Below are 19,792 nucleotides of genomic sequence, written 5' to 3'. Positions count from 1 at the left end.
TATTCTTTGTACTTGCAGATAAGGTGGGTTAAATTACATAAAAAATATATTTAAATTTAATTGCAATACATTTTTTTTTCATTTATCGACAATCAATAAATATTGGTACACGCACGTCACTATAAAACTAAATATACTAGTGTTAAAATGTTGCAAGTTTAATAGTTAATACTTTTTAATTGATTTATTTTGATAATCAATAATAAAGTAACATCTTAAACTAAAAAATAAAAATAAGACAATATAGTTGATTAATAATTAATGTTAACAATATTAATTATTAATTAAATATATTTATTTATATATTTCAAATAATATAGCACCAGTAACAAATTCAGTGCTAGTTTTAAAATCTTACACAAATATTTTAAGAATTAAAATTAGGGAATTTTATTTGATATCAACTTTTTAAAGATATTATATATATATATATATATATATAAACATACATTAAGCTCGCGATTATTTATATATATTTAAATCAAATTATAGGTCAACAATTAAATTTAATTGTAGACTATTTGCTTTTTAAAAAACCTGAAGCTTGATTTATATTAAGGCTTGGATATATCTACGTGAAACGGTTCAATTTGAGTTACTCTGATTCATTTTTTTTTCAATAATCGTTACCGGATGTACTTAAAGAAATATATATATATTAATCTACATTATATATAGCATTTCCTCTTCGTCTCCAAAAAACTTAAAAACAATCATAAGTAATAGAAATAAATATGCAAAGTACGTTCTGAATTTGTTATCGTTAGCTTTTGTTTAAATTGGCCTTTCTAAGTGAAACCTATATTATTTGGTTGTATTTAAGAATTACTCGTAAATAAGTTTTAATCATTATGACACAATAGCTGTAATTAGTTTATGCGATCGAATAAATTGCATTCAATTTTAGACAATAACCGGAGCTTAATATATTTATAACAAAAGTTTTACAATTCGAATATTAAAATTTATTTAAAAAGTACCGCTTTTAATCATTTTTGTGTAAAAATAAATTATTTTATTTTAGTACGGTGCTCTAGTATATGTTTAAGCGGTTTCTCGTCCCTTATCTTGGGTTTTGATGGAGTGCGCGAGCCACAGCGCGAGGACTATTCCTATGACCTAAAGAAAAGAAACTTTAATTGGTAGGGGTTTGTGCAAGCCCGTCTGGGTAGATACCATCTACTCATCAGATATTCTACCGTCAAACAGCAATATTTAGTATTGTTGTGTTCCGGTTTGAAGGATGAGTGAGCCAGTTTAACTACAGACACAAGGAACATAATATCTTAGCTTTCAAGGTTGGTGGCGCATTATTGTAATGTAAGAAATATTTTTTATATCTTACAGTGTCAATGTGTATGGGCGGTGGTGACCACTTACCATAAGGTGGCATTTGCCCGTCCGCATCGATAATGTAAAGAATAATAATTAGTATACTGACACTAATTCACTTCTAAGTGAAACATTTATCTTTGAAAATTAACTCACCTCCAAAAAACAAAAGAGAATGCCGCAAACAATGACAGTCATGCCAGCGCTGTGTATGGTGCTAAGGACCTTGTCCTCACAGCCTTCCTGGTAGTATTTGGAGAGGGAGATGCAATCGGAGCGTTTGATTTCATCAGCGCGGTCAGTGCCATCTGGAGGGCAGCAGCTGAACGATGGGTTCAGACGAGGCTCAGAGGCTACGTAGTTATCCGGGCCGGTGACTCCACAGCATTCCAGCTGAAAAATGAGGTATGCTCTACTTATCGCCGTACCGATGAATGTTACTAACCGACAAACAAGTTGTACATTAGCACATAAGGACCTGAAAAAAGGACACGGCTCATATTCTTGGATCGGTATTTTACTGGAACTCGAATACTCTCGTGCATGTGAACTCGTTCACGAGAAAAATGTATACGAAAAAATGCTGAAAACGAAGAAGGGACCGCTGTGTGAATTTAGCCAATTATTTTCGGAAAACACCTTACACAGTTTTTATGAATATACAGTAATTTTTCAATGTTTTTGAAATTTTATCATATCGTACCTTGTTTAAAATTGTTAGATTAATATATACTTTTTATACGCACTATAAACATATCAAGAGTATTATTACTAAACATTACACTGAATTTAAATTTGACACCGACAAGTACTAATACTCATGCGTTTATGATTTTTTAAAGGAAATCTGACGCGACCCGCTCTATTGCGTCCTCTAAAATTTTTCTCCGAATATAATATGAGGATTGAATTACATTGAGAATTAAATCTACGTTTGATATTTTCAGTAGCATCTAACCATTATAAATTGCATTTAATAATAATTAATATAACAAAGATAAACGATCTTTTCGTATTTTATCGCTCTAATTCAAAGAAAAGTAGAAAGAATGATAACTTATTTACTATATTTCATTAATATAATGGTCATATTATAAGTCAAAAGATGAGTTATATTATTAGTGTCAAATTATTCACAATGTTATTACAACGTCAGAAAACCATCGGTAATATGGACCAAATATGATGTATTTTGGATATATAATAAATACTATTTTAACTTACGTTGCTCTGGACGCGATCCCAGAACTCCCTATAAGTGGAGTCTTCCTCTCGTGTAGACTTGTTCTTGATGAAGGAGGCGCGCAGTTGGGTCTTCATTGTTCCTTCGATTTGCGGGCGTAACGCAGCTGCAGCAATTCCCACGGACAACTCCAATAATATGATGATGATGAGGAATCCGGCAAACTAGGAAGCAAGGATAAGCTGTCACTCGGAATAACGACTTCTCTCAGTTTGAAACAAAGTGCGAAAGGACACGTAATTTTGTTTATACGTCAATGTGATGTTAGTTTCATTATATTTATTGGCGTATAAACAAATTATTAATTATAACACACACCATCGGAGATTTTGGATTCGCTTTTGTTTTTATATTTGCTTTTGTTACTTCAAATGTGTTCCGCGCGCCCCATCTGCCTTTAATTTTATAATCTAAGCTTGAACCTCTTATTAATTGTAATACGGCTCGAATGCACAAAACAACCTACAAAAATGTTTGTCAAAACTTCTTTAATTTAAACTATAAAGATGGTGAAAGAATATTTCCTGCCAAGCAAACAAATACATACATACTAAATTTCTTCTATTGGCTACGAACAATAAAATACTATACATATAATATTATCTGGACTTACAATATACAGAAGCTTAGGATTCTCCTTCCAAGCCCCGAAGCAGCCGAAGGCAGCCACGATGATGATCAGCACACCAACGACAATCAATACGACATCCGTCTCGTGACCAGTCGTCTCCATTCCAGCGAAGTCTCTCATGACTCCCATGTCCACGCATGCTGCTGCTATGATCACGATACCGAAGACCTGGAAACGACGAAAATAAAATAGATACGTGTCGTTTAACTACTACTCGTTTAACTACTAGTTACTGCAACTTGAACTTGAAAATACATATATTATTTACGTAAAAAGTCGAGATAGCCAAGTTGTTAGAACGCCTGCAATCCGAAAACAGCAAGACCAGTAGGTATCACAGAATTTTCATGTTCTTAATTTGTGTAGAAACATAAGGTACATCTACAAATTCGCAATAGACCAGCGTGGTGACGAAGATCCAAGCCTTTTTCTTAAAAAGAGTTGAACATCTACACGCCGTCAATAACGTGTATATACATATATTTTGAATGAAAATAATAATTCTTGTAATTTCAAATAAATGGGTTCCATTAAAATACATATTAAACAATACAATCTTAAACCATAGTTTAAAGGTCACCTTATATTTATTGCGTGAGCGGACAAAGTTAACTGGGTTATATAAATCTTATTACCATTAGAAAAGGTACTAACGCTAATACTCTAGAAAAACGTTTTTACTAACATTCCGTGCTTAATGATGAATAGAGTATAAAAAAAATCTACTTTTAAGTTCACGAATTCAACTTCCCATCAGCGCACAGACAAAACTATTGAATCTAGAACGATGAAATTTGGAGTTTCATTTAACTTGTAATATGAGCGTCCGCTAAGAAATGATTTGTGGAATTATCAACATTCAGGATGAGAGGGTTAACTTTGTATGAATTTAACTCGTACGAATTAAGCGGTAAGGCTTTGTGCAAAACCCTTCTGGGTAGGTACTAGCCACTCATCATATATTCTGTCAAGCAGCAAAACTGGTGGCGCATTGGCGATGTAAGGAATGGTTAAAACTTCTTAGATTCTATGGTTAATTTTGTATGAATTTAACTCGTATGAAGTAAGCGGTAAGGCTTTGTGCTCAGAATTATTTACGGTCGGATTTGCCGTCCCATCGGATAAGATTGAAGAAAAAGAGAGTGCACACGCTTGTGCACTATAGAAGTAATTAGTAAGTCTCGTAGAGATTGGCCGCCATTGCCGAAATCTGTTAAGAGGATACCATCATACTGTGGCGAAGTTTCATCCGACTTATGCTCATTTACTAATAATATTATATTCATCGCCGAGCACTATATGAATATAATAAATACAAATTAAGCAGACGAAACGAGTTGTAGGTTTGAGCCCGCAATATTTGAATGACATTTTCTAGCAATTCAACCATCTCGGCTCATTAGTACTACAATTAGATTGCAAAAGTGTATTTGAAGAATTCACTGCAATCCACTTGTCTCTGAAAACAAAGTAATTTGATGTTAATCTAACATTTTCTCTGTCCGATTTGAAGATGCCGAAAGTACATAATTACGCGATAGTGTGATCAACTGACGTGAATTACAAAATTAAGCTGTTGATTGTTTTATATAATATAAAATGTTTTAATAATAAAAACACATTTATAATCATAAAATTTAAAGTAGTTTTGCCTCTGCCGGACGAAAGAAAATATGCTATAACAAGTTATAAAATTCTAACCGTTCTTTAATGTAACAGGATATTTGTTAACATTTGTTTAGAGCTAAGAAATATTCCGAATTTATTCATATGGACTATGTTGACTGTCGAATGTGTATGAGATCTAAGTTACGGAACCACGTGGTACATGAGGAAATTACTCAAAACAGATTGAATTTAAAGCATTGACTTTGTTTACAGAATAGGCTTATAAATTTAAATGAGAAACAATTTTACATGAGATACTTAAATATTGCAAATATATTTAAATTTAGTATACTCTGGCTTGACAGCTATCTGCCAAGAGACATATATCTAATAGATAGATACATTTGGATTGCCTAGGGCCTCAACGTTTATTTGGCTGGTTATAAATAACTATTTATAATTACTGTAAACATTAAGCCCATCCCAGACTATGAACACATAATATTTACGAGCCACGCCATCAGCTGCCAGCAAAGAGGTCACTGTTTAAATGGGTCAGTTTGATGAACCAAGAAAGCGTTTCATTTTTCCAAATGTAATTACGGGCACGGAATTACATAATTCTAGTGACATTTACGACCGCTGAATCATTTAGTTTGTATGTTTTACATATATGAATATATATTTTTTCTTTTTTAACCGATTTCAGAAAAAGCATGAGATTCGTTATGGTTGTAACCTCAGAACTCCGTCGTTTATGAAATGTTTTAGATTTTTTTGGAGACTAGATTGCACAAATTATGTTTAGTCACATTCAAATTAAAAATAAAGTCGCTTATTTTTTGTTTACATTTTATATTCTTGTGATGAAGATATACTTTCTATACGTTTTAGCCAGTTACGTTTACGTTTATTTTATTAATATTTAATTGCTTAAATTCCTAATCCAAAGATGCTTTTATATTTTTATTAAATAGTAAGAACGTACGAGCTATTGGATTACAATAATAAATAAAATAAATCTATACATACAATAAATCAATTTAACATAATTAAATGTGTCAGCTTAAATTCAAAAAATCAGATTTTCTTAATTTAATTTTATTTTTTGAGTTTAATAAAAAATTAAATCAACGTTATAGCCGTCGCTGGATGTATAAAATTGGCTAAAGAATGGATTGACCAATATCACGTCCGAAATGCGTCGGTGCGGATCGTGGGCTTCGAATTACTGACGAAGTAAATTAAAGTTGTGAGATTTTATTTCAAAATTTAATCATATTAGTTGTCACTGTTCTGATAGTATTATTATGCTGATCTAAATATGAATGCCGAAATGGCACGCATTCAACGTCTACCAAAATCTGCTTTGGTTAATGGAAAAATATTACCTACTTATGCCAATGCACTGCCAGGTATGGGGTGACCCCAAATATGGGTTGAGATTAAATTTAATGTTAAGTGAATGGTTCGGCTTGAAGGTTATACCAAGAATAATACTAGATATAATAAAAAAACATGAATCTTAGTAGTAACTAATTTAAACTAATTAAATTCTATGTATTATGACAATATTTAAACGAGTCAGCAATGGTAAGAGTATCTCTGAGAATTGTCTATTATACTTGTCTATCTATACTGTCTATTATAAGAATTCTTTCCAGGAACGACGTTTTTAACTCTACGGTAATCTTTATCGGAAAATATCCTTAAATACTAATTATGTACTTTTACTGCGCTTCATTATGCTCTCAAAAGTTTATCAACAGGAAAATCACACTCGATGCTTCAATTAAAACGATTCGACCTTCAACAAATACATACAAACGTCACATGAACTAATAGCACCCATTTATATTAAGCGCATTGTTGAAAAACATCCAGCCATGTTCATAGACACACCACAATTGCTGAAAATTTATACGTATCATCCATATCTTCGTTGTTCAATTGTGTATATATATAGTTGTATCTACGTATTATCTACTTTATTTAAAGGAATATAAATACATTCTTACCGTAAATTTGAATACATTTAGACTAAAATGTATTATATTACTAGACTAGCATATAAGTCGTATAGTTATCGTAGTTACTTTCAAGGAATTCTTAGCAGCTTACGACACAAAGCTACCACTATTTGTAAATAAAGATTCAAAAATAGAATTAAATGTGCTTAATAGAGGAGTTTATTAATATGATGTAACCGCTTGTAACAACATTTAAAAAAAGGACACATTATAATTTAACGACTTCAATTCTTGTTTGTAAAAAACACCATGTGTACGAATAAAGGAACTGTCTTAATAGATCCAGTCTTTTAGTAAATTGCTTAATTGACGCAATTTAGGTCTAAAGTAGGAATGATTTCATGACAGCGAGCTAAGATCTGTTAAATTGAACATACATTCATGTGGTACGTACGGACATTAGTGTGTTGGATTCAGCTTTATTATAGAGATTTCTAGAAACGTTTAGACCCTTACTTTACTCAATTACCCTCGACTACATTCTAACATATTTCGAATGTCTTCGTAGATAATGTCGAAATATCGAGGTCCACCAAATAAAAATAATAAACATGGTAAATATACCGTTTCAAATACTTATAGGAAAATTTAATATTCGATTATCGTGGAATCGGAAGAATAAACCTTGTATTTTCATAGATCGAATATGAAGATTATTGAAAAAATAAAAGTGCTCTTGGATTAAATCGATACTAATTGACCCTACAATTGATCCTATTAAGGTATATTGATAATGTTGTAAAATACTTGTCGTTCTTTGCTGCGCTAATATTGAGAGTAATATTATTTTCAGAAGAAAAAAATAAATGTCCAAATTATTTTAAACCAACTTCTCATCCATTTCGATAAAAAATATATTTTTCATAGCGAGCATTTCGGTTTTACGAGAGGTCGATCGATAACTGATGCGAGAATAGCACTTCTCAAACGTATTTACGATGCAAGAAAAATTACAGAACGCTATTGGAGTATTCTGCGATTTGTCTAAAGCATTTGATTGAGAAGAAGCTCCTGATCCTATTGTTCATACTTAAGTCAAAGAGTTCAACATGTTTTCAATACCGCTTTTGATAATACGATTTGTAAATGATACGGGTATTTTTAGGATCAACATTAGATTCTAATATTCCGTGGGATCCTCATTTATCGTCCCTAACAGGAAGACACATCTCTGCAGCATACGCGATTAGAAAAGTTAGACAGCTAACTGATATTGATACCGTTCGTCCGTAGTATATTTACGTAGTTTTCATAGTGTTATGTCATACTTAATATAATTTGAACAAAATTAAGAAAAGAAAAGAAATATAATTGAAGAATAAATAACTCTCTTACGAGCGATGAATTGTCATTTTAAGCTGACCTGTTTGGAATGAAGATTATATCGAGAAGATCCGACAAAAATCTCAATAATTGCTCTTTTCCAACAATTGAATTACGTAGCTCAGGGCCGGACCGTAAGTTTAGGGGGCCTGGGCTAACACTACTTAGGGGCCCACCTAATATATATCTGAACGTAGACTTGAATTAAATTAATTGAATGGCTTTGATTAATTGCAGGACAGCGCTGCATACCATACGATCTGTTTAATTTAATAAAATTATGGATTATTTCGCATTATCGTCTATTTTAGACTGTGACTTGCCTTAGCTGGGGGGCCCTTGAATCCACGGGGCCCTGGGCTGAAGCCCAAAAAGCCATATGGTAGATCCGGTCCTGACGTAGCTTATTAAATACCATTGATTTAGTATTTACCGGACAACCGAATGCTAATATTGTTTTAGTTACAGAAAGTTCTTCAGTACATCAAAGTAAAGAAAGGTATACCTGTAAATAAGTCAGCATTTATTAAATATTAATTGATTATTTATAATTCAACGGGGGCTGTGGCCTGGCCATCGATTTGTCATTGTTAAAGGGAACGATTTGGAACGTACTTTAACTGCACGAATGTAGGTTACAGAAGTGTCATTTGTTAATAATGACTTCTATTTGACCTAAATTTATCGTTAAATATTTTTCAAAGTTTGCTCAATTATAAATATAGTTTGTTTAGGTTATACTTCCCGAGTCATTTATCCTTCCAATTAGGAGACTATATAATACGTAGATTATTGAATAATCTTTTTTAAAAATATGGGTCATCAGAAGGGTCACCTGATCGTAGGTCCTTCCTATCACCAATAGACAATGGCGCTGTAGGAAATATAACCTATTTCTTACACCTAATATGTGGTATCCCGTGTGTTTGTCGGTACTCCGGTTTGAAGTTTGAGCAAGGATGCTCAAGCTTCAAACCGGAACACAACAATAATAAGCATTGCTGTTGGCAGTAGGATATCTGATAAGTGGGTGATACATACCCTTACGCGCTATAATACTTCTACCTACTACTCAATCAAAAGTAGATTAAGAAACATGGCTTCGATTGGCCGAGACGAAAACTTAGCAGACTCCATTATAAAATGCTTAGTCAAATAGTCATTCAAGTCAAGTTTAAGTCAGCCAGTAAATGTCACAACCGGACAAAGCCTTCCTCCTCTTGTGGAGAAGGTTTGAAGCATATTCCACAACGCTCCTTCATTTCGAGTTATTTGATTTACACGTGGCGAATCTGATCCGTCACATGGAGGGTTTGGAGCATGGAATGAATTATAAATAGGAAAAACATTATTTATTACATGAACACTCAGTATTCTTTGTCCGTGTATTGATTTGAGATCTTCAGTTGGTATCCACATGTTGTATTAAATGTCCAAAATCAATTCATTTACTGAACGCGTTTCATGATTATTATGATTTTTGATCCATGTGGGCCTATAAAAAATTAGATTGAAATTCTTCTTTGAGACAGGAAGCCTTACATCTTAAGGATGTTATTTGGGCAATCCAACTAAAAAGTAAAAACCATTTGGCGCATGTATTATATTTGTATATTAATTACCACGTTAAACTATTAATCGGTTATAATAACCGTCGGTACGTTCTTTGATATAGTTAAAGGGAATCGTATCGATCTGAATTTAAAATAATATTTCAGGAAGTGTTCAAGTAATAAATATTCCTCGATTAATAACACGGTTTCACATGATTACCAAATTAGGCTATAAGCTAATGGCATAAAGACTGAATTACTTTAAACATTTTCTGAACTATAGCAACTAATAATTTGCTATGTATTGTTCACTGTTTTGGTTTAATTTTCGACTCTATTTGAACGTAATACGGTTAGTTTTAATTTATCAACTTCATTTATCTAAGAGGCAAATACTTTTTCTTTACATTGTCATTTAAATTCTATAGGTCTCTCTAATGTCATGATTAGAGTAACAATGATATTATTTCTGAAACTGTTTTGGAATAAATATTCCTTCGACCAACGAGATATTCTGTTTTTTTTTTAACTTTTATTTTTAAATCGCAGTAATTTTGGATAAAAAAATATATTATAAATGGTTGTATAGTTAGTTTTCCATTACTGATTACGAGTGAAGGCTATACCACGCTATGCTGCTGTCGGTTGGTTGATATAAATTTGGCAGAATTTCATCTGATACATACCTACAGGTTAGGATATTTACCTTCACCGCCACCCACGAGTCTCCGAGGAACAGTAAAGATCTTTTTGATGTATCAATTATATTATCTCAGCTCAATACATCTTAGCTTTTAATTTATTGTAAATATTTTTTAAAGCGATTATTAATTATAAATATTTAATTCAAAAGATATTTTAATAAAATTAATATATTCTTGAATTATAATTTATATTACTATTTAATTTATGGCCTAATGCAACTTTATAATGTTCGAGTTGAATATATTTTTGTAGTCAATCTAAAAATATCGTATTCAATACTTACTCCACACAAAGCAATTCATTGTATTGTAAGTGCGACACCCACTCGCCCTAAATCGACCTCGCTCAATCAATCTATTCCCCATACAATAATACCATATAACACAGAATATTTAAAAAGTCGATACTAGTGTGATTAATGGAAGGTGGAAGAGCTATTTCGAATTTTTATGGCTTATAATGCCTTAACACGTGGGCTGTAACGCAGTACAATTCGGAAGTCGATTTGTTTTGGAGTAATTAATGATAGCTGAGGCTATTTAATTGAGTCGGATTATAAGTGCGATGACTCACTTGAAGGCGCCTGTTTTACTATGGATGAGTAACTAATTTGAATATTTAATATCAATAAATAAATATAAAAATCATAGGAATAATTTATATAACGGAAATATATGCTTATTGTACATTTTAGTAACAAAAGTTGCGAATCCAACGCTACATATTTATCTAATCACAAAAATATAATACTAATGTTTATGTAATATTAAATACTCTGAACACCTAACACGCCAACCCTGTACCCGTAACTTCTCATAACATCACGCGCCTACATTTTAATTAAATTATTATCAAAAAATAATATAGACAAGTAAAGAATGACCTAGAATTGGACATTGTACGTCATTCATTTTGAAACTTTAAAAAATATTCAATTCATTCGGGGAAACGAGTAATTAAAGCGTAAAAAAAGAATATTTACATAATCTTTAAATATAATTTAACGTACATTTTGTTATAACTACTGTATTATTTATTTGCTCATCTATAACATATTTAATACATAATTCTTTAAAGGAACTTGAAATTCAGGACCGTCACGTCACTTAAAATATACGAAGTGTTACTGATGTTTCTATAATAATATATATATGATATACTAAAACCGACTCTCAATTCTGATATATTGATATAGTTTTATGTATATTGGCTTTGTATATATTTTATACATTACAGAAGAAACGTCTTCTATTTTTTAGATTTTAGTTTGCAAATGTGACAACCCTAATAAAAGCTCAGACTTTAGCCTGCTTTGTTAGTGCTAAAAAAACTGGATCAACCTTCACGCATCGTTTAATATATCCGGAACAACACATGGGCATTGTATTATATAATACGATGGAGTGGAATTCACTTTATGTAAATTAGTTAACTTAAACAATAAAGGTATAAATATTTTTTTATTGTTTGCTAGAGCTGGTAACTGCCGGTCTTTATTGATTGCATAATTAAAGACTTAATAGTAATGAAATGAATACCTCGTCATATCAGTGACTAGCTTATGATGCTGCAACTCATATGGTACAGTAAAAAGGTAGTTGATGCATTAAAAGAGTTAAGGAGTTAGAATTACTTAAAGGCGATTTTATTGTAGTTTGGAAAGTATTTTGGGAGGTATGTATAATAATTAAAAGTAGTTTAAACCTTATTTTAAGACGCTACATATTACTTTTTGAAACAAACCCATTTATGTGACGTAATAATTTTTTGCTATTACATTTTTAAGAGTTTGTGATAAAATTACATGTATATCAGAAGTTAATGTTTATATATAAACATATGTATTTAACCTATTTATTTATTATCTAGAATCTTCGTAAAGTAGAGTCGAAAACATAACTGACTTGATTGTAGCTTCGCGTGACTCCATTGAAGTCACGCCTTGATGTACCTGACGTTTTATTTATTTCAGAATTTCTGGAATTACAATTTTCACTTTTACTTAAATCTATTAATGTTTTTTTTTATTTATTATACTTTGATTTGTCACATTTTTGTGTTAATTTTATTAAGTTATCGTCTTGTTATTTTTTTTTTTTATTGAAATAAACAATCCCTAATTGTTAGTAAAAGGGCGTTGTGCCGGCACGTCTGGGTGTGTACCATCTAGTAAATTAACAGCCTAAAAATGTACCATTTCTGGGCTAAGGCCTTTCCGTTTGAGGACGGCGTTTAGGCGGCTTGAAGCTAATTCCACCATGCTACACGCTGCACGCTACATGTTTCCTAACGATGTTTTCCTTTACCACCAATCACGAGTTTAATTTTAAACATATATGAACTTGGAATCAGTTATGCTTGTCTGGAGGTTTGAACCCGCAATCGGTTAAGGTACACGCGTTCTACCTACTCGGCCATCTCGTGTACCATCAACTCAAAATTCATTCTACCGTTACACAGTGATACTTGTTGCAATGTTATGTGCGAAGGGAGAACGAACAAATGTTATTACTGGCACAAGGGACATAAAACATCTCACAGTCAAATGGCTCATCGTTAAGTAAAAGTACCAAAATAAACACGTGGCTATTAACCGATGATACCGGATACTTCCAATCCGGACATGCACCAATGACGTTTCACGTTCTTGATTTATTAACATAAATAGTCAAAGTCAAAGTCGAAATGTTTATTAATTATATTTACTTATCATCTGTTCATAAGCTCCTATTCCTCCTCCTAAGTGTTATAATAGTAGCTTATGTCTTTCCTTGCGATTCAATTTTTCATTACTAAAAAACATTTTAATGAGGCCTCTGCCTAAGGACATGACCTCTGTGTGTGAGAGACAAAAGTCTACAATTTGTATTAACATTATAATACTATTTACTAAAATAGTAATTTCTAATATCATCAAGCAAAGATGCACTATTTACTTCCATTTACATATTATGGGATGCAGGAAATGAGACGGCAGTACATGTGTGCCTAATCACCAAGATACGTCATTCACTGTGGATCATGATGCATGACGCATATTGAATAATCGTGAGCCTTATGTGATTCAGAATTAGTAATAATTCCTGCAGGTGTATTATTAAATATATGTACACAATTAAATACACATTTTTTACAAATATCTTTTATATATACTATTTTATAGTTTGTACTTAAAATAGACTATTGTATTTTTCAATGTCACCAAGTATCAAGAGTATTTGTTTGCGATATTTGATTGACTTTTTAAAACGAACATTAGAATTGCTAATACGTGAATTGAATTGAATATCAGATAAACTAATTAATTCCTTAACTATTCATGCAACGGGTAGTTGTTTCTTTCACTTCAATTCCTAGTTCAATTGCTTTTAGTTATGCCTACAGATAATATCGTAATGTCCAGTAAACTCGAAAAGACACTGATTGAGAAGATTTTGAAGTAAACAATTTTTAATCACAATCAAATATCATGAATATCTATGCCTATCCCTTTTTGATAGGAGGAGTTAAAAAAGGACATCAAATATTTAGTCATGTCAAAATCACATAGTTTAGAAATTGTGTACAATATAAAAGTTAGCATTCGCTAACAACTACTAAAAAAATAAATTGAGTTATTTATTTGTCATCAAATATCCCATACTTTGCTTTAAGACCGATTAATATGAATTTTAAACTTTGAAATATAGTCATGTTGAGTATAACATACAAATACGTTTGTCATAGTCTAGTGATACAATATTACTTGTCAAATTATTAAAAAAAAAAGGTATACGTTCATTTACCGTAAAAGAAGTTAACATTTATTTTAGTAATAAGATCTATGCACAAACAGTTTACATACAGTCAAAATTAAGGTCTTATTTAGGCAGTATGTTTTCAATATGCGATATTCAAGAATTATTAAAAAAATATAATTTTAATTTATTATGTCGTTACTTTTATGTTTAAATGATAAGAAGGTTATATCACGAAAGTATTGTTTAAAACTTAAACAGAAATAGGCATGAATATCAATTTTTTCATCTCTTATTATAAATGGATTCCAATATATTTTTGAATTCCAATATTGTTTTCCAATGACGAGACAGGGTTTCCAGTACACACAGAATATGGGGAAATAATCAAGTCAAAATTATGCGTTGATATATTATATATATTTAAGTCAAGAAATATTAAGGAAATACGTGTCGAAATTCTTCAGATCAACTAGTTAATTTGTCGTAATTAAAGCCAATATGAATAAATTTGGTAAGTTACATTACTATATTAATCTATATCGCGAACCAGTTGTATGTTTACATTTTATTTAATCTGTAACAAATATTAAAAATAAACTATTCGGTGGAAAAAAATCCAATCAATAAGTGTAATGTTTATTGATTAAAGATTATGACTTGCGTTGCATTTTCTGATATAAGTTTTATGTCTATCCGTTAAGTAGTTTATTCAATTAGGTAATACAAAAAAAAACGTCTCCTGATAATATCACGCAGCTGGAAAAATATGCATCTAAATCGGTATTGTAGTCGGTAGTGTACTACAAAGAACTTGCCGAGGCTTTTACGTAATAATTTCAAACGTCCATTTATGTATAGTATAAAAATTAACATAAATAACGTATGATAATAAATAAACATTTTTTCATCGAAAAAGGAAATGATTTATATCTTGTTTTGATCTAGACTGCCTAAAATAGTAACTCTAAGGTCTACATGTTTAACGTGTAGGGTGGGCATAAACTGCACTTCCTTCCTTTATGAATAATAAATAACAGTCGTTAAGAGACTAATGTTCAAACATTGATAAATTTTCTGTGACATTATTTGATGTACGCTGACATAACTGGTATGTTTATTTTTAAATAAAACATTGCATGCGTTATAAAAAAACAATGAAACAATGCTATATTTATTTAGTGTTCTTTTACAAAAATCTTTCAAAATATAAAATGTTTAATTTTTTTTTCAGTATTTATAAAAGTTAAGTATTTTAAAACGTTCGCGCATAAATAATAAACATAAACCAAAACAATTACGACCTCGAAATGTAAATATAAAATGAAGCGCGAAATCACAGGGTGAGCCAGTCATGAGGCGACAAAAATAACACGCGACCTACTAACAAACTATAGGATTTCTTATGATTAAATAATTTTATAAAAATACTACTCACCATAAACAGCGCGTTAAATACAACCAGAAGGTATTTTATACAATTCATTCCGCAGCCCTCCATCTTTATTTTTAAAAACACACGCTTTAAATGTAATCACACAACAAATAAATGACGCGGGAATATAAACGTTCGATTTTCAAATGTTAATTTTTTAAAACGCGTTCGCGCGGCTCTCCGTCTCGACAGCTTGTGATTCGGCCAGAGCTGGTGGCGTAATGTGGTAATTTTTGGTTAGTACGGTATTTAGTACCCTGTGGTATATATCGCGTGCGAAGGGTTGATATCACGCACTAATACCACCCTAAAAATCTTTTGACCTCTAATTGTTATGTCGTAAAGTATGATAGGGATCTGATGAATTATTGGTCTAGGAACAAGCGATAGGTTATTGGTCTTGTATTTACGGCCAGTGCCCACTATTATTACAGAATTTTCTTTTTTTTTTTTCTTTATTAAGTTTTTTTTATCGCAGTGTTCTCATATTATAGCTAGAAAAAAATGTCTTTTACTTTTAAAACGACTACATCATCTTTTTTATTACCTACGCTATTATCCTACATTAATTTATACATCAGCAAACTGTTAAGCTTTTTAATACATATGAATATTGCCGGAACTGGCAATTATTTATAAAAAGATTTCAATGGATTGACGTACACATATGTACATAGAATGCGTCAGTTTTCGTAATTAAATTGTAACTGGGACTGTATATTTTACTCTCTGAATTTAACAATTTATAATAAGTTATGGTGGAACGTTTTAGTTCTTACTACATAGTTAGATACTCATTTTCAAATCAACATTATTGAAATAAAATAACAAATTATAACTGCTTCAGAAACACATAACGCATTATGCATGATCGAATCGAATCCTGGTTTATATTTACCGTAAACTTGAAATAAACTTGAATTAAATATATTAGTCCCACTCATACATTACAAACAAAATAAGACTAGCAATGTCATACCTTAAAAGAAATAGTTCACAAATAGTAATAAGTACGTATAGTTTGTATATACTTAAGCCCTTTGTAAATAAGTTATAATACTATTTTATAATAATTACATGATCTCGTTATCACGTTCTAAACAAGCGTTTTTAGCGCTTCATGTATTTAGTGTAGCGAGCCTTTAGCAAGGACTCAGGATTTAATATTTTTGATATCCGTGTCAATTTACTTGCCAAGGTATTCCCCGTCTGTCTCTACCTACATCGTATATTCTACCGCCAAGCACGAGACAATTCAGTACTTAGTATTGTAGTTCCGGTAATACTTGTTGAATTCCAGGCAGGATGTATTACATACATATAAGTACAAATGTATTTAACTAACATGACTTATGTTGCAAAAGAGTAACCACTGAGTTACTTGTCGGTTCTTCTCGGTAGAATCTGCATTCAGAACGGGTGGTAGCTTCACTTATATAGTTTGTTAAATGACGATTCAAAAGTGCTTGTAAAGCCTACTTGAATAAAGTATATTTTGATTTTGATTTTGGTTCAAAGGATGACTGAGACAGTGTAACAAGCACGAGGGACATACAATCTAGTTTCCAAGTGGTGGCGCATTGGCGATGTAAGGAATACTTATCATTTCTCACGGTAGCCAAGCTACCATTCCGTATACCATGTTTTAAAAAAACCGTTAAAATATAGGCTTTAATTCAGATATTATCAGACTAGTCTCAGGATATATAATTATTCATAAAGTTTTTTGAGTAGCTACTTATATTTCTAATTAATTTTATGTACTTCTAACTTTACATGTTCTTTTAAATTTTACCTTTGCCTATTAATAAATTTAAATGTAAAATTAAAAAAATAAAGCTTAATCCCGCAACTGGTCGTCGAGCCCGTCTGTACAACGCGATAAGTTCTAAAACTACGGCTCAGATTTTCATACGGTTTTCACCAGTGGATTTGTTAAAATTGGCTGAAATATAACCAATATTTATAAATATATCAAAAATAATCCAACTAACTGAGCTTATTTGAAAGCACCGTGAAAACCAATAAAGTTCTATGATATATTATTAGTATTACGATATAAATGTTTTATGTAAACCCTTATTCCATCTGTGCGAAGTCGAGGCGAGAAGTTGGTAGATGATGAAAAGCTTGATGTTCGTATTGGTACTGGAGATATAAATTTAGTATTTTTAGATTGTTGACTAATTTTTTTTTAATAATTTAATTTGAAAAAAGAATTCCCTCGAATACTGACACATCCACGTGACTTTTGTCATAATATATCGTATATTCATCTGTTATTGAGACAATAATACCATGATTACTGTTTCTACTCCATTTATCTATGAATAGATCCCTACAGCACTGTCCGGCTACGATTACGATTACCATAATAGTTCATACTGTAACCTTCCTGGAGGATGTACCAAAATATGACTTTTAATCTCAAACTCAAACTCCACTTGGTGGTGGGGCTTTATTTATGAGGTAGGGAATGGTTAATATATTATACAGGGGCAGCATATATCGGCAGTGGTGATCACTTGCCATTAGATGGCCTATTATATAAGAAAGTATTAGCTGATGCGTCCTGTGCGTTCGATGCTTTAGTACTTTAAAATATCTTATCTTTTACGAACTATATTGTTATGCCCCTTGTGCTTGTATTTTATATCTGACATATGTGCTATCTATTCTATTTATCTATTGTGCGTTGATGGTTACGTCAGATACTTCAAAAGAATCGCCAACACGAACTATTTAATGTATGACCACTGATCACGTCATTCGAGAAGAACGGCTAGCTCCAACCCCAGCGAAGATCTGCTGATGTTAAGTCAATAAGAAAATTGTAAACAGCCACAAACGGCACGTGCAAATGTGAACCCGTGGATATTATTAAAAAAAAATGATAGCTGAATGCAGAGAACGCAGGCAATCAATAATGCTACCGCAAAAAATCAATGCCCACTATTGATATGCTACGGCTTAAAGGACGAGTGTCCTATACAAATAATTGTATTTAAGGCACAAGGAATAAGAAATCTTAGAACATTCAGTTAACAGTCCATCGTTGCACATGAGAACGTAAAGCCATTGGTACTGCAACTGACTTGTTCCCGTTCGTGTCGCAATTGCTGTCCCATCGGGTTACAACGACGGGACAACAGTGTGTACTTTTGTTATAAAGAATATAATTTATTTTATGGTGTGTTATTTATGTATTTTTTATGAACTACCCTTGGATATTATTATACAATACGTCCGTGCGAAGTTGTTAAGTCGCGGTTTTTCTTAAAACTTTAAATATGAGATGTAAGCAGTGATTTGCATTAATTAAATCCTTGCTATAGGTATATAGTTTTTTTGAACCTTATTATTGACACACTAGCTGTATTTTAGACGTAATTTAAGTATATGTTGAAGAGAAAGAGTTTGGATTTCAATTGCGATCTTTATCATTGCAGTTAATTCCTGGCTGAAAATAATTATACATAAATTTTAAATTTCCAACTACTCCAAATTAATAACGGAAGTTAATTGCAACGCTAAATACTCTTTGTATTTACAACCGTTAATTTCTTTGGCAAAGGTAGAAATATAAAATTGTTACCAAGCCGTTTTGCCTTAAAAAAAATCTAATTTTCTCATTGTCGAATAAATTTACATTTCCTACGATATATTTTCAAACACTTTTATTTCTCGGGCGTAATACGACAAATCACCATGGCGACCGAATCCGACCACTTCAAAGTCCCCTCACCCCGAGGTCAATACACAGAACAGCATGTTCCGAACCATAACTCCTACCAACGTTCAATGACTTAAGAACATTGTAGGAATAATGTGTGTTGTTAGATTGATATTTTCACATTGGACTAGGTTCTTCTCCCGACTATTAATACTCAGAGCAAAATATAATTTAGCCGTTTAAAGTGCCTGAAAGCTAGTGAATCTACTACTGTACTATCCATGGATACTAATACCAATTTCTAACATCATCTATATTAATACGTACTCACACTCGTACATCTGCTGTGGGTCGTGATGTGTGGTGATGGTTGTTACGTCTATGCGGAATATTCTATGTAATCGTTTTTTTTAATTATTTAACGCAAAAATCAATGTTAGTTTTTTCTGGTTTTCTTTAGGTCTGGGTATTTTTTTTTTCGAAAACAGCCGTAGTTTTTTAACTTTGATAAATAACATGAGG

General features: G+C 31.7%; 1 protein-coding gene across 1 annotated transcript; it reads right to left on the bottom strand.

The window, feature by feature from the left end:
• Positions 1-1,027: 1,027 nt before the first annotated feature.
• Positions 1,028-15,840, bottom strand: LOC113404697 (23 kDa integral membrane protein-like). The gene is made up of 5 exons (XM_026645657.2): positions 15,601-15,840; positions 3,189-3,374; positions 2,557-2,739; positions 1,489-1,725; positions 1,028-1,119 (listed from the first exon to the last, which is right to left on the bottom strand). Exons 1-5 carry the CDS (start codon positions 15,661-15,663, stop codon positions 1,045-1,047), a joined length of 744 nt encoding a protein of 247 aa, XP_026501442.1. The 5' UTR covers positions 15,664-15,840; the 3' UTR covers positions 1,028-1,044.
• Positions 15,841-19,792: the final 3,952 nt, after the last annotated feature.

Source organism: Vanessa tameamea, chromosome 8 (assembly GCF_037043105.1).
Source record: "Vanessa tameamea isolate UH-Manoa-2023 chromosome 8, ilVanTame1 primary haplotype, whole genome shotgun sequence".
Lineage (NCBI taxonomy): Eukaryota > Metazoa > Arthropoda > Insecta > Lepidoptera > Nymphalidae > Vanessa > Vanessa tameamea.
Note: the sequence above shows the minus strand (reverse complement) of the source record. Positions and strands in the feature narration are given on the sequence as shown.

What these genes read in the sequence shown, in the direction of transcription:
- LOC113404697 (XM_026645657.2), bottom strand. Translation starts at nt 15,663, where the DNA reads ATGGAGGGCTGCGGAATGAATTGTATAAAATACCTTCTGGTTGTATTT. An exon ending in TATTTAACGCGCTGTTTATG is followed by an intron (nt 3,375 to 15,600) that starts GTGAGTAGTATT and finishes CGTCGTTTCCAG; the next exon opens with GTCTTCGGTATCGTGATCAT. An exon ending in GGGATCGCGTCCAGAGCAAC is followed by an intron (nt 1,726 to 2,556) that starts GTAAGTTAAAAT and finishes CTCATTTTTCAG; the next exon opens with CTGGAATGCTGTGGAGTCAC.